The sequence below is a fragment of the Agelaius phoeniceus genome, chromosome 1, assembly GCF_051311805.1.
Source record: "Agelaius phoeniceus isolate bAgePho1 chromosome 1, bAgePho1.hap1, whole genome shotgun sequence".
Classification (NCBI taxonomy): Eukaryota; Metazoa; Chordata; class Aves; order Passeriformes; family Icteridae; genus Agelaius; species Agelaius phoeniceus.
Genome location: NC_135265.1, coordinates 118,028,324 through 118,043,105, shown reverse-complemented (window position 1 = coordinate 118,043,105; position 14,782 = coordinate 118,028,324). Strand labels below are relative to the sequence as shown.

At 39.6% G+C, this 14,782-nt stretch overlaps 1 protein-coding gene and 1 long non-coding RNA gene across 2 annotated transcripts in view; one reads left to right on the top strand and one right to left on the bottom strand.

The window, feature by feature from the left end:
• The window catches only part of LOC129119626 (uncharacterized), a 5,112-nt gene extending 4,347 nt beyond the window's left edge, over positions 1-765 (bottom strand). The window contains exon 1 of the long non-coding RNA XR_008534145.2: positions 569-765. This is a non-coding gene — a long non-coding RNA (uncharacterized LOC129119626). The remainder of the gene's footprint in view (positions 1-568) is intronic.
• On the top strand, positions 5-14,782 carry GGH (gamma-glutamyl hydrolase). The gene is made up of 9 exons (XM_054631689.2): positions 5-374; positions 1,165-1,279; positions 2,686-2,736; positions 5,878-5,962; positions 8,280-8,418; positions 9,254-9,360; positions 9,465-9,555; positions 10,743-10,880; positions 13,006-14,782. Exons 1-9 carry the CDS (start codon positions 20-22, stop codon positions 13,125-13,127), a joined length of 1,203 nt encoding a protein of 400 aa, XP_054487664.2. The 5' UTR covers positions 5-19; the 3' UTR covers positions 13,128-14,782.

Below are 14,782 nucleotides of genomic sequence, written 5' to 3'. Positions count from 1 at the left end.
GAGCGTCGCTTTGGCAGGGATGGGGGCGGCCGTGGGTGCTGTCTGCGGCGGGGCTGGGCCCGCGGCCGGGACTGCATTTCCCAGCGAGCCGCGCAGGGCGGGCCGGCGGCTGCGTGCGCAGGGCGGGCACCCAGCCCAGCCCAGCCCAGCCGGCAGCCGTGCCCGGCGGCGAGCGCTGTCGTGCCGTGCTCCGAGCCGTACCGTGCCGTGCCGGGAGCCGTTGGCCGTGCCCGCAGCCGTGGCCATGGGGCGCCCGGCAGGGCTCGGTGGCGCCGCGGCCGCCGCGCTCCTCCTGGCGCTGCTGCGCTGCGGCTCCGCCGCCTCCGTGGCGCGGCGCGACCGCCCGGCGGGGCGCAATGACAGACCCATCATCGGTAAGGGGCCGAGGGGCCGCGCACCTGCCTGGGCCAAAGGGGAGCGTCCCACGGAGCCGAGGTTTGGCTAGAGCTGGTGTAAGCAGCGTTAGGCTGTTTCCCTAAAAGTTAGGCTTGCCTGAGAGATGTTACAGTGCTGAGCAGTCATAGCAGGGAAGCCGAGTCTTAGTCAGGTAATTGTGTTTGTGTGGTACCTTGTGACGGGGCGCCGTAATTGATGTCCCGTTGTCTCGGTGCCTCGGTGCAGCTCCTCTGGGCAGTGAATGTATCGCTGCTAGCTGGAATATAGGAAATGGGAGCTTAATTAATTAATAGGAGCACGGGTCTTAGGAGGAGCGGCTGAGGAACCTGGCGGGGTTTGGGCAGGAGAAGAGGAGGCTCCGGTGTGACCTTATCGGTCTTTAGCATTGCCAGAAAAAGGCGGCTGGAGCCAGGTGGGGGTCGGGCTCTTCTCGGCAACTAGCAATAGGACAAGAGGACACTCTTAAGCTACCTAGGGGAGGTTTAGGTTAGACATTAGAAGAATTTCCTCACAGAAGGGGTGATTAGATACTGTAATGGACTGCCCAGGGAGGTGGTGGAGTCACTGGCCTTGGAGGCGCTTAAGGAAAAACTGGACATGGCACTTGTTTCATGGTCTGGTTGACACGGTGGTGTTCATTTGTAGGTTGGATTTTATGATCTCAAAGGTATTTTCCAAGCTAATTGATTCAGTGATTTTGCGACTTTTCTTTCAGTATGTAGCATCTGCCATTTAGATGGTGCTAATTTTCTTCCTTGGGCCCTGCAGGGATATTGTCACAGGAATGTCACTTTGATGAGTACCAGCGATTTGGAAGATCTTATATTGCGGCTTCATATGTGAAATTTGTGGAATCTGCTGGTGCTCGAGCTGTGCCTATAAGGTACATTTTTTTTATCTTTAGGAGTGGATAATAATTGCATTATGATGAATTGTATGCATGATTTTAGAGGCACAGAAAGTAGTTCTGCTGCTTTTCTGAGTGTTTATTGCTCCTCAAAGATGATTTGAAGAGGCCACAATTCTCAGAGTTCCAGAAATTAGAATAAAAGCAGAGTGGAACATATACTTTTTAATACTTCTACTTAAGTTGTTAGTCTCTCTTTGAAAAGTTCTAATTTATTTGTTTTTTACCAGTAAAATTGCCTTCTGTAGTTTGCTTGCATGTTTTTTTCAAGTTAGCTATATTCAGTGTACAGTGTAGTGCCCCGCAAACACACATAAATGCCTAGATACATAAATGTAGATATCTTTTTTTTCACATTTTGTAGCCCTGGAATTCAGGGAATCAAGGAGGACTATCAGTACTCCTTTCAGAAAACAAAGTCCAGTTCTGTTCAAACCATGGGTCATTATCTTCTTGTATTATAGTTGTTTGGTGAAAAGTAGCAGGGTAAGTAACAGCTGACAGTACTTCATATCAACGCTGAGCTATAAAATATTAAATGCACTGAAACCAGATGGTAAAATTATAAATTTCCGTTCTTAAAAACAATACTAATACAGCTGCAGAAAAACAAAATAGCATGTATCTACACAGTCCAATAAGAGCACCACTTAAGTGCCTGGATTAGAAGTCAGCATTCCTCATGTAGCTGCTGGAGCTTTCAGAATGTTTGCTGACCAGAAGCTTCACTGCTGAACGGATGCTTCTAATTCTGGCAATTAAGTTACTTGCAGCAAAGCTGAACACTTTCACTTACACCCAACTTATCACACCTCTACAGAAGTGTGGCCATCTGTGCTGGTGTTGGCTGGGGTAGAGTTAATTTTCTTCACAGTAGCTGGTGTGGGGGTGTGTTTTGGATTTGTGCTGAGCACAGGGTTGATAATATAGAGGTGTTTTTGTTATCACTGAGCAGGGCTTACAACAGAGCCAAGGCCTTTTCTGCTTTTTGTGCTGCCACGCTGGCAGGGAGGCTGGGGGTGCATGGGCGTGACCCACTGTTTGCAGCTCTGCCCTTCTTGGGAATCAGTTGGAAACCGGAGTTGCCGGTCTGCAGGAAATAATAACCGTGCCATTCATGTAAATAGTACCTTTTTCAGGTGTCTTGCAGAAGGGTCTCAGAGTACCTGCTCAGGAACTCTACCTGACAGGGCCCATTTATAGTCTTGTGGATTAAGCTGTTTCAAGTGAAATGTTTAGTTTGATTTGTGTCCATTTTACTCTGTTTAAAGCATGCCTTCTCCATATTTTCTGTCAGACATTTCTGTTCAACAGAGATTATATTTTTGTTGTCAAATATATGTATGTAGTATGTGTTCTATAATTATTTTTTGGTGTTTCAGATTGAATCTTACAGATGAAGAGTACGATAAAATCTTCCACTCTATTAATGGGTAAGTCTTGAGTACTGATTTTCTGTTGAAAGGCATGATGGTTCTGTTTTTGAGCTCTGCTGTGTTCTCAAGAACATTGTCTTCTTACTCTCTTGAGAGGTTGTGCTGGGCACTGCAGACATGAAAACAGAATGCATTATTTCATCCAGCATTGTGTGCTGCCTTTCCTTCCTTGAGGAACACAGATAATCTGCAACAGTGCCAAGGCTCATCTTGGCATTCCCTTGTGCTTGTCTGCAGACAGGGAGAAGTGGTATTATAGTATGAGCAATTTTGCAAGCGAGATACTCAACTTCCTCTTTCTTAATTTTTCTGTCTTCCTCATTTCACCTGTCATGTTAATTTTGATGGTTAATAGCACTTGCTTAGCATTTCACCCCTGTTTCTACCCTTTCTTCTCTCTTTCAGTCCATTTCATATCTTCTCTATTATAAACGTTTCTAATTTCCAGTCTCTTCTACTCTTTTCTCCATGTGTGCTCTCTCTCGCTACTTGAATGGTCTGTCTTGCCTGTTGTGACTCTGTGTCTTAGGTCTTTGTTAGAAAAACTTCCTGGTTTTCACAGGATCTGTGGAAACTGGCCACCCCTCTGTTCTTCCTTTTAAAGTGTGGGATAATGTGATCTTGCCTAACAAATTTTATTGTGGACTAAACAAGGTCAAAACCTTTTATGTTTTTTTAGCCTTGTGCTGAAGGTGCACTTCAGAAGAGCGACATCAGCTGATGCTACACTTCACAGCCATGGTGGTGTGTGAGGCCAGAGCATGTGATTGGGCTGCTTGTAGTCATGAGACGAGCATCTTAAACCATGAATACATTTGTTAAGCTTATGCATATAACTAGAATGTTAATCAGCATGAATAGACCTTGCAGATTTAGACTTTTGGCTGTCTGGGAAGTGCATTGTCCTCCTACATCAACATGCCCTGGACACTAAGACTTGGGTCTTTGCAGTCTTGTGCTATAAGTGAATGTAAGACAGTGATGCTTTTGTCTGCTGTGTTCTGTTGTGGGCAAAATGAATAATTTCCTCCCTTTCTCATGGCTACCAGCTTCACTTTGGTTGCCAAAAGGAAACCAAAGTGAAGCTGGTAGCCACGAGAATGATCCACCAATGGGATCTCTCATTGTTTCTACCTCATCACCTTTATCAATGCAGAAGAAAGTGTTTGGAAAGCAGATCCACTTTCTTAATCCTTCTATCCTTGCAGTCAGAAGTCAATTGAGTTTGTGTTATGTAGGTGAGTGAGGATGGTCTATATTTCCTCCTGTGGCCCTCCACTGTCACCTGTTGGCTTCCATGTTGAAACTGTGTGTAAATAACAAAAAGGAGCTCTGGAGGAAATTACTTATATTCTGTGGAAATTCAGAATAAGGAGGAGATACATTGATCTTTCACATTGTTCTTTAGAGTTGGAAATTATTTACTATAAGTGCTACCTTCTTAAAATAATGAAATTTACTATATTAAAAACATAATTTTTATGAATGTACTTCTGAGGTAGGAATTGAAATGCCCAGTGGAAATCATCAGCTCTAACCAGGCAGTGATACTGGAATACACGTAGTTGCATTTCAATCTGCTTATCACAATGTCAGGCCATTATCATTGCTACTTAATGGGTTATTTCCTTTTTGCATGAGCAAAAATGATGATCAGTTTTACTAATTAGTATAGTCCAGGTTTTGGTCTGAACAGGTAGAGGGAATTTCCTACCACTTCCAGGTAAAGATCACCGTATTTGTCTAATTAGATCTCTGAAGAAACCTATAATCTGGCCTGTTTTGAAAATACCTTCAGCTTCATTAATTTTCAGTGTTGACACTGGGAAGTAAAGTTTTTTGTATTTTTGTGACTACTACTTTTCCACCAAATACTTGGTGGATTTTACATGAACCTGTACATGATTCACTTGCAAAAAAAAAACCCCAGTCACAAGGATTTAAATCCATATTTGCTCTGCAAATGCTTGGGATCATTTGAGATGTTATTTGTTTCTAACTGCTTGTTATTATCTCACTGATTCAGATTGCCATTTTCAGAGCACAGACATGTAGAGAAAATCCTACATCTGTTTCAGTAAAAAATCAACAATTAATGGATATGACTTGAGTAAATCCATTGAGCTCCTTCAGCAGTGGATTAAGGAATGCTCACACATCTAGTTTTGTTGGTTCTGCAGGCACTGTTCCAGTTACAGCCAGGAGAGGCTTCCTTTATTTCATGTTACTGTTTCTGATGGTACTTGATTATTTTCCACGTCATCATGTGTACATTTGAATTCTCTGCTAGACTGTGCTGAAAGTTTTTCTTCTCTGGTGTTTTTTGGGGTTTGGGGAGCCACACAGGGAATTGCCATTCCTGATTATATTTTGTGGTGGAAAAAGCTTGTGCACTTTTTTTATGAAATTGTCCGTGAGATTGTCTTCCTTAGCTCTGTGGAATCCTGTGTGACCAAAGGTTATGGTCAAATGTACTTTTCTTCCTTTTTGATAGGAATTTTTTGATCTTTGCTGTCTCCAGTAAGAAGGTCACTATGCTAGGGCCACAATTCTATTTTTCTGAAACTGGACAGAATGAATCAAGATTTGGGCTGGAATTTTGAAGTGGTAGTGAGAGCCAGCTGAGAGTCAGGATAGGAAATGAGAGTCATGGCTTGTAACCCTTTTGTATACTAGCTGAAATCCGTGTGTTTTATGTATTTTCTGTTTAATTTCTTCTTCCATATGTTGCATTAGGCTTGATCTATACTTTGTGATACAGTAACCATTCTTCAGTGGAAGAACACTAAGAACACTATGATTAAGTTAAAGACTGAAATGCCTAAATTTAGCTGTCTGCCTGTCACTAGCTGTCCAAACTCACATAATTAATGGAATGCCAGCCAGTGGAGCTGACAGGGCTGTTCAACCTACCCACCACTCAGGTGTCTGCTCTGGAAGATCTACTTGAATCTCTAGTGACTCTCCTGACTAGATCCCTGCTGTCCATAATGGGAGCTTAGATGCCTGTCTGTAGATTTCTGAAACCTAGAGCTAAATAGTACCCTTAAAACTGCTCTCAGACATTTCTCTGTGTACATTGTCCAAGTTTTGGGTTGATCACTGTTGCTAATCATATTCTTGGATGCTGCCTTTCAGGGTACTTCTTCCAGGAGGTGGTGTGGATCTTAGGACTTCAGAGTATTCAAGGGTTGCTAAGATGTTTTACCACAAGGCCTTGGAGGTAATTACTAAAGAGCTGTTGATTCTTGTTATTATCACTGTTGAGAGATCAAAATGACAAGTTCATATTTTTCATAGTTTTGCATTGTTACTCAGTGGGTTAACTGTAGGCCTGAAAATAGGTAGCTTATTTCTTGCTTCTGCATAAAACTTCTGCATTAATAGCTTGAGATTCTGACTTGTGACACCCACTCCTGTTTTATGTGTGTTCTGATCTTAAACTCCTAAGTTCTTCAGGTTAGAATGGTATTGTTTGTTCATTGTACCTGAGGCTTTATGACTCTGTGTAAACTTGGCAATGAGGAATTGCTTTTCCACCTTTGCTGCTGACTTTCCAACAGCAGGCAGGGAAAGTGCAGCAGTGGCATTCATAGGACCAGTCAGCTGCTGCAATTCTGTAATTGAGCTCCCTTTACTCTTCAGTCTCTGTGGCACTAAAGTTCTTGTTCTTTCTTGTGTGTCTATTTGTGGTGAGTCTTGCAAAGACTGTCTCAGTTTTATGTGAGACGATTTCATTTGTCTTCCTGGAACTGCTCACTATGTGAACTGCAGCCTGTGCCTTGGTATGCAGCACTGGGGCAAGGGTTTCTTGTGGCTTGTTGTACAGTTAGGAAATTATGTTGACATTTCACAATGATGAACTGAATTGCCTGTGTCACTTTATGATCAGAGAGACAGGTTTATTAGCAGATATATGTACTACGAGTGACTGAAAGGCAGAAAATAATATTCAGTTCATCCTAGGTAACCCTTTATAACAAAGGATGGTTTTTCCTTGCTGTTTGTGATAATTTTGTGTTTTGATATTCATCTTTCAAATCTTAATTACTTTAAAATATTTCTAGTTTTACTTATGTAAGGTAAGCTACAGTAGTCAAGAGTATCTTTACAAGTACAGAATGACTGAATTTTATCTTTTGCTAAAACATGAGAGGTCTTTTTCATTTGCAAATGCTCACAATGAGAAATTACTTTGATCTGGCTCTGCTTTAATATGAATAGAGGATATGAAATGCTAATCCCCATTCAAGTCCATAAAATTTTACTACTTAGGCAAAAATCTAAATGAAACACTGTTTTTCAGCTCTTAAATTAGTTTTTAAAATGTGATGTCTTGAGTATTGTTTAATACATGCTTAGCCTCCAGGCCCTAGTTTATTTTAAAAAATAAATGTGGGGGGGGGGTGGGGGGGTGTGCAAAATCTTTGTTTCAGTTGTAATTGGTTTAAAATTGTAGTTTATTTTTTGCCTTCAGTAGTTTTAGTCCTCACTTGCAACTCCAATGTCTGTCTTTCATGTAAGTTCTGTGTCTCATTATACATTAAGGGTGGTCATGAAGACTCTGCAGCCCTATCAGCCTTTTTCCTGTACGTCTTCCTTGTTTTGCTGTGAGAAGAAGTAGCTCTGTGGGCTTTTATTACCATACTGTCAGTAATGCAGTAGGGGAGCATTATTATTCTGAGCCTGTCATTTTAGCTTTCTCAAAAATGGCTTTGAGCAGGAGTTCTTTTGGGGGTGGTGAGTGTGTTGTGGTATGCATAACTTAAAAATGTTTAGAAACAAGTTAAGAAAAACTAGTCAGATTTCACAAAAACAGGAGTTCTGAAACATCCCAGTCTCCAACATATGCTTACTATCAGGTATAAACCATTTAAAAATGCTGACTTCCACTGCATGTATGCACCATGCTTAATTAGGTCACAAGAAACTAGTTGTGTTTTTGGTTTTTTGCTTTCTTTTTTTCCTTTTTCCTATTGTTTTCACACTGACCTGCCAATTTTTATTCTTTTGAAAATGATCGCCACTTTTTACTCTTGCTTAAATGTACATTTTTTCTTTTTGGAACACGGGTCTAAACCTGCTAGCTAAACAATCCTGTAAGTAGGATTTTGAGACCACAGCTATGCTAGTAGTAGGATTAATGTTTTTTTAATACAGTTGTGTGGGCACAGACATTGCAAAGGTCCCTATGTGGTCAAAGTGTGCATTGTAGAAAAGTTTGAATTGTAATGAGCACACTTTCCCTCAAAATGGCGACAGACTCTTCTGTGTCCCTTGTGATGATGGCTTTTTTTTAGAGAAATGTTGCCATTTTGTGGTTTCTGTTTAGGCTGCTCTCAAAATTACTTGTAGAACAGAACAGTCAAATCAGTATCCACATTGGGCTTAGTCTGCTGCTTCAAAACTCATATATATCCTTTAGCCTTCATATATTCTCACCTACACAAAAGCAAGTAAAAACAGTAGGAAGTTCTTGTCAGTCTCTTTTCTGTAGATTTCCATTACTGTTTCCTTATGTTGTTGCTTTTATTTTGTAGGCTAATGATAAAGGAGATTATTTCCCGATATGGGGAACATGTCTTGGACATGAAGAGCTTACATATCTCACAAGTGGTGAAATTTTACTTGTTCACACCAAGACAAATGGTTTTTCACTCCCTCTGAACTTTACCTCAGGTGAAAAATTCGTTACATATCATGTCTGAGTTTTGGTAAGAGGTGTTGTGTTTTGTTCATGATGAATGTTATGGGTGAATGTTTGTGAGGTTCCTGCTGATTACCTTCTGTTAAATTCTGTGTTATTAAGTTGCATTGACTGTTTTTTGTAAAGTCAGTGCAGCTGTCACTTCTTAAGCAGAGGAATGAGCACAAGCCATTTGAAACCAACAGCAGTCAGCAAAAACTAAAGTTGTGGCTCTTTGAGTCATTTGAAAGTTCAGACCTACAAAATGATGTCTGCTTTTTGTTACCAAGTTCACAAAATTCACAGATTCAAAACCTATTAAGCTTGGAGAGCAGGTGAATTTAAATTTTTGAAATCACATCTTTCCTCGTGATGAATAGTAGCATTACTGTCCTATTTGAACAGTATTGAAATCACAGAGATTCCTTGAGATAGTGCTGTGGCACTTGGCAGCACTGGTAAAGTGTGGCCTCTGTTGATACTTGATCCTTCGTGAGTAATTAAAAAAAATGTAGCATTCAAAAATTCTGTCACTTGTGCTCATTGTGAGTGGATAGGCTGCTGAAATGAGTGTCAAAGAATGGTGCTTATTTTTTTCTCTCTCTTAGTGAGAACTTTGGATCCTCTCTGGGTCAAGACCAGTAGACAGTGATAACAGCACATTGGAAATCTATTGTAGTTATTTCACTGATATTTGTTGCAGGATATTCTAAAATAATAAAGATTTACTGCTGAAAATACAGCATTTTATTAAGTGTCTTCTGTCCGTATAAGTCCATCTGAGACCAGTTTTGGTAATAGAAAATACTTTTTTTCTTTTTGTAATAGCTGCAAAAGACAGTAGAATGTTCAGGAATTTCCCTGATGATGTATTGTACGCACTTGCTACTGAGCCATTGACATCAAACTTTCATGTATGGAGCCTCTCCATGGAGGTATTTGTTTTATTTCCTGCATACAGACTTTTTTTTTTGTTGTTAAAACTAGAAATAAATAAGCAAATAACACCTTTTCCCTCTTCCCCCTCTCACTGTCACAGAATTTCACCAATAATGAAAAGCTTCGTAATTTCTATAAAGTTCTGACCACTAACACTGATGATGAAGTGGAGTTTATATCTACCATGGAAGGTAAGGAAATTCATTTCCTTTGGAAACTATAACTGTAACAACCTTGCTCTTTAGGGCTGTTATGGCATGGATGTGAATTGGTATTGCAAGTTGTTCAAATAGCAGGGTGAGCATCAGCCCTGTCAGCGCTCTGGCTGTAAGGAGCATTTCTGTTTGCAGGGATATTTTATCTTTTGAGTGCTGTGAGCCTTACTATTCCTCCCACCCACCATTCCCCTTCCAGATATGCTGTTACACGTTAGCACTGGCATATTTGAGAGCTGTGCTGTGAGCTGTACAGCTCTTGTGCTGCAGTAGTTGGATCCCTGCACAGTGCCTCTGTCAAGCCATGCCTGCCAGCTCCCTGGTGCTCTCTGTTTGCTGTATGGGAAAAGCACTCCAGGCTGCTGAGGGAGCAGCAATATCCCTCATTACCTTAGCAACAATGCTGGTAATTGTCCTCCTCCAAAAGCCTTTTGCATGACTTGTTTTGTCTGTTTTGCACTGGGCTTGCTCAGCTCAGGAAACAAGTTAGCTCTTCAGGGAGTGTTTTATCTTCATGAGTGCACCACTAGCAGCCCTGTTGTAGGACCCAGCTGTCACCAATGGGATTCTTCTGTGTGACATCCTGGCTGGCCTCCAAAAGAGAAGAATAGCTCTTTGATCAGCAAACCTGATTAGGCTAATGACAGGCATCACCGTGCCTGCAAGCAGTTTATCACAGAGCAGTCATCAGCCGCTATTCCCTGGAGGAGAGCTAAGGACTGACTCCCCCAAAATGTATCAGCCTGGGAGCTGCCCTGGATTGACTGGGCGTTCAAGGAGATGTGAGGACTTGGATCTTTCCCATGGAGCTAGCATCCTGTATGGCTGGGAATGCTGTGTGATGCTGGCAAGAAGATAGGAAGCTTTGAGAGTGATATACTTCAAACATTATCTTTTAGTGTGTATATACATTAATTATGAAATTACTAATCAAAAAAATGATGTACAAATATTTTCTTTTGTGAAGTGAAACCCTTCTTTTACTGTATCTCTTTTCCTTCAGTTCTACTATGACTTTAACAGTGTTTCAACTTGCTGTTTAAGCTTTTGTGAAACTGTTAATAAGATATATTTGTAGCTTATCCTCTGAGTTTACTTTGCAGTAAGATTAATTACATGATTCTTAAGGCACACATCCTTACAAGCTTTGTGTTTTGTTGTAGCATACAAATATCCAATTTATGGCATGCAATGGCATCCAGAGAAAAACCCTTTTGAGTGGAAGGATTCTCCAGGCATTCCACATTCTCCATCTGCTGTACGAGCAGCATATTATATGGCTGATTTCTTCGTTAATGAAGGTAAAAAGTTTATTATCTTTAAATGTGGGGGGTGAGAGTGAAGCATTACTGAAAAACTTAGAAGATGACAGATTTCTTTTTCAGCTGTCAAAGTTCAGTACCTCGTAGTGCTTTCTGAGAAGATTATTCTGCAAGCTTTATAGGCTTATAAAACACCAAAGGATACTAGAAATAGAATGGCTTAGTGAAAGTAACATCAAAAGGCCAAGCATTCCACAAACTCTTTTCACTACGCTGGCTCTAAAACATTGTTCTGTGACTTCCTACCATTTCAAAATATCCCTGTAACATTTTGGCCTTTCTTGCACAAAGACAATAAAACAAAAAAAGTACTCCATTCTTAATTCTAGGGCCTTCTTCAGTTCCAAACAGACTTGCAGTCATTCAATGTGTTCTCAGTTTTGCTTGCAAAATGCATACACCAGGACTATAAACAGGGCTTGGACAGTATGGATGTGTCAGAGGGGTTCAATATGTGCCCTACAGTTGTATTCTATAGATTTGAATTTTACAGAGCTGCTAAATTTTTTTTGTTGTTTATACTCTAAGAATCTGGAAGTAACTAATGCATAACATTTTGATAGTTTATGACACTTCCCATCTGTTTGTTATAAATAAGCAGGATATAAATAGAGGAGTGTTTGAAGGAATCAAACTTTATTCCTTAATTTATCCCTACTTAATAATTCTGCTGGACTGTTTTATGAAATTGTCTTACCTCCTTGATGGAGACTATGAAGAACATAATAATTAAGCTGGTTGAGTTTGGTCTCTAGACTTGGTCTCAGATCAAAAGAGTCAACTTAATGAAGAAATAGATAATGATGTAAAAAATGCAATTTGTGCTGACCTGATCAGTGAGAGTGTAGAAATAAAATTTGCATTTCATACAAATTCAGGGTGCTTTTTTGCATAAATTAGTCCTATTCCTCTTTGTGAAAATATTACAAAACCATTTTCATATGGAACTTAGGGCCTGGCAGAATTGGGCTTCTGAGCAGCCTGGTCTAGTGAAATGTGTCCCTGCCCATGGCAGGGGGATTGGAAGAAGATGATCTTTAAGGTCCTTTCCAACTCAGGCCATTTTATGAGATGGCAGACTATGATAAAAACAAGGGGGAAACAGGAGAAAGTAGAGTGTAAGTCTGATTTTAATTTTGTAGTCTAATACTAGAAAGCTGTGTGTTCTCTGGCTTTGTTTGCTACTTTCTCAAGTGTCTGTCTGCAGACTGTACTCCCAATAGAAGCTTACTCAGGCCATTATCCAAGTTAAGTGGGGCAAAACAAGGGCCAGCTCTGCTTGTAAATCCAGTTGAGGTACACTGCCTGTGAGTTCTGTTACACAGGTAGGTGTGCACATCCAAGGAGCTTGTGCAGAGTGCCACACAGGTGTGTCACTGGCTTTTGGATCTACACGCCTACAATTCCAGTAGAGCAAACTTTCTTCAGCCAGCGTTGTCCACCCCCATCTCTTCTACCCAATCCTTAATTACTCTTCATGGCCTCCCCAGTCTTTTGGGGAGGTACTGAGGCATTAGCTGCTCTACTGAGTACTTCATATCATAACTTTGCAATGAGTAATTGACATTTTTAGCTAGTGTAAGGCAGAATATCTTCCCTAACTTTGAAGATAAACCACAAGATGAAAAATGTAAACTGTTTTCAGCCAGTAAAAATATACTCATGTGTGATCACTTAGTAACTAAACCATTCTACTGAAATGACATTTTTATATCCATCCATCATTAATTTTAACTTCTGTAGAGTTGCCAGCTTGATAAACCAGTTGAGAATTCAGTTTTATTGTCCTCATCAGCACAGTCCATGCAGCTTTCAGTAGGCTGATAGTCTCATGCATTTCTTTCAGAGTTAAAGGTTTTTCTGGTAGATACTGCCAGTATCTCATGGATAACTATTTTTTACAGTCTTGGCTTTAAATTCCCCCTCTTCAGTTATAAAATATGCTGCAACCAGCTTTCTGAAGATGTATCTTCACAGTTCTTCACATACCAGCTACTGTAATCCCATTTGTTGCTGTGCTACACAAAATAACTTACTTAGCCAAAATAAATATTGTTGAGGAGGATAACATTAAAATGATCTGTACTTTTATAATGTTTTACAGCCAGGAAGAGCATGCACCATTTCTCCAGTGAAGAAGAGGAAGCAAAAGAATTGATCTATAATTATAATCCAGTTTATACAGGAACATTTTCTGCATTTCAGCAAACCTATTTTTTTGATTGAGTGTCTTGTCAAAGGTGCAGTGTTGTTATTTATAAATGGAATTATTTGCCAGCACTGTGTAATTAAGCTGATATAGTGACAGAAAGCTAGAACAGTTTTCCTTTACAATGATTTATTCTGTGTATCTTCTGCACTATTGAAACATTAATATATAAATTTACATTCAATAACATAATAATCATCTTGGATCACACTTCAAGGCAAGCTACAGCAAAATATATTTTTCTTCCAGGAAAGAGGACTTGACTATGCTTATAAACTTTGAAGTAATCACCTTTGGTATAAGGAAAAGTTTTCATATATTTTGAAATATGAGACTTATCTTTGTAAAATGTTGTGGACTATGATAGCACTAGACTCTTCGATACATTGTGTAGTAAAATCCTGTCCTTTTCAAATGATTTGGCAAATGAGACTCTTGGATTTGTCTTAGATAAGTGTATGCAGCCAAGTTCTTGACAGGGACTCCTTTGTCATTTCAAAAACTGACCAAAATAGTAAGTCATGATAGCAAACAGATTTTTTTTTTGCCTAAGAAGTGCATTATGTCGCATTTGTGAAACTTTCTCTTGTACATTGAGCATTTTTTGGAGTCCTTATACCTTGTGAGGCCTTTGTATCACAAATACGATATAAAATAAGTAAGTTTGGAGGGCGTAGTTCAGTGCTGATTCCACTCTCAGTTCTTTTCAGTTCAGTTTTATACATCCTCCAAGAATTTGTCTTGTTGTGACTGGAGACTCCAGATATGAGATGCAGACACTTTGTATTTAAAAGAATGTAAACTTAATTTTTTTTCTAAGGTGTCCGGCTTTTCCCATAGCTGGGTAGAATTTTCACTTGAAGTCAAGAGGTAGTTTGCCACTGTATTAGTAAACAAGGTAGTTTCTTTCTGTCTTGTTTAATAGTTCTGTGCAGCTAGAATTTAAACAGCAGATGAATGTATATGAGAAACCTGTTAAAGGTGACACAATGTGATAATAGCAGTTGCATGCAATACACCGTTTTCTCTCTGCTTTGCTCCAGACCTGGTGAAAGTTTTGTTCAGTGGTTTTGTGTGTTGTCCAAAAAGGAACTAAGATTAGACAATCAAATGTAATTCTCCTCTCCAGCATAGCTTCCAAACTGTTGTTAACATTGACAAGGATTTGGAGTTTATGAAGAATTCAGGTTTATAAACTTCAGCTCTGTTTTGTATAACTTCATTCTCTCAGGTACCATATCTGAATAAGTCTGGTAAGTTTCTCAGGTTTTTCAAGTAAAACACTCTCTAACTTGTTCTTTATCATGAAACAACTGCATAACAGAATGTGAAATGTATCAGTTAGAAAAAAACTATGAGGAAACATTAACTGTAACTAGCAGAAAAATACTTCTAGGTAATTACAAGCTTAAACATGAGATATTTTTACATTTGTCATATCAGCCAACTTAGTAAATGGTTATCTTTTCTTGCAAGGGAAATGTCTGCAATGGTAGTAATTAGTTCCTAAATGTGTAACTATAAAGAGTATTATGTGTAATATGATGAGAGAAGTTTATATATGATGAATTTATATAATGTGTCTTTCCTTTATATGCTTTCTCTTGTAATGCCTTATTTGATGATATGCATGATTTTTCTGTTATACATGGAATAAACTTTCTTTCAAGCA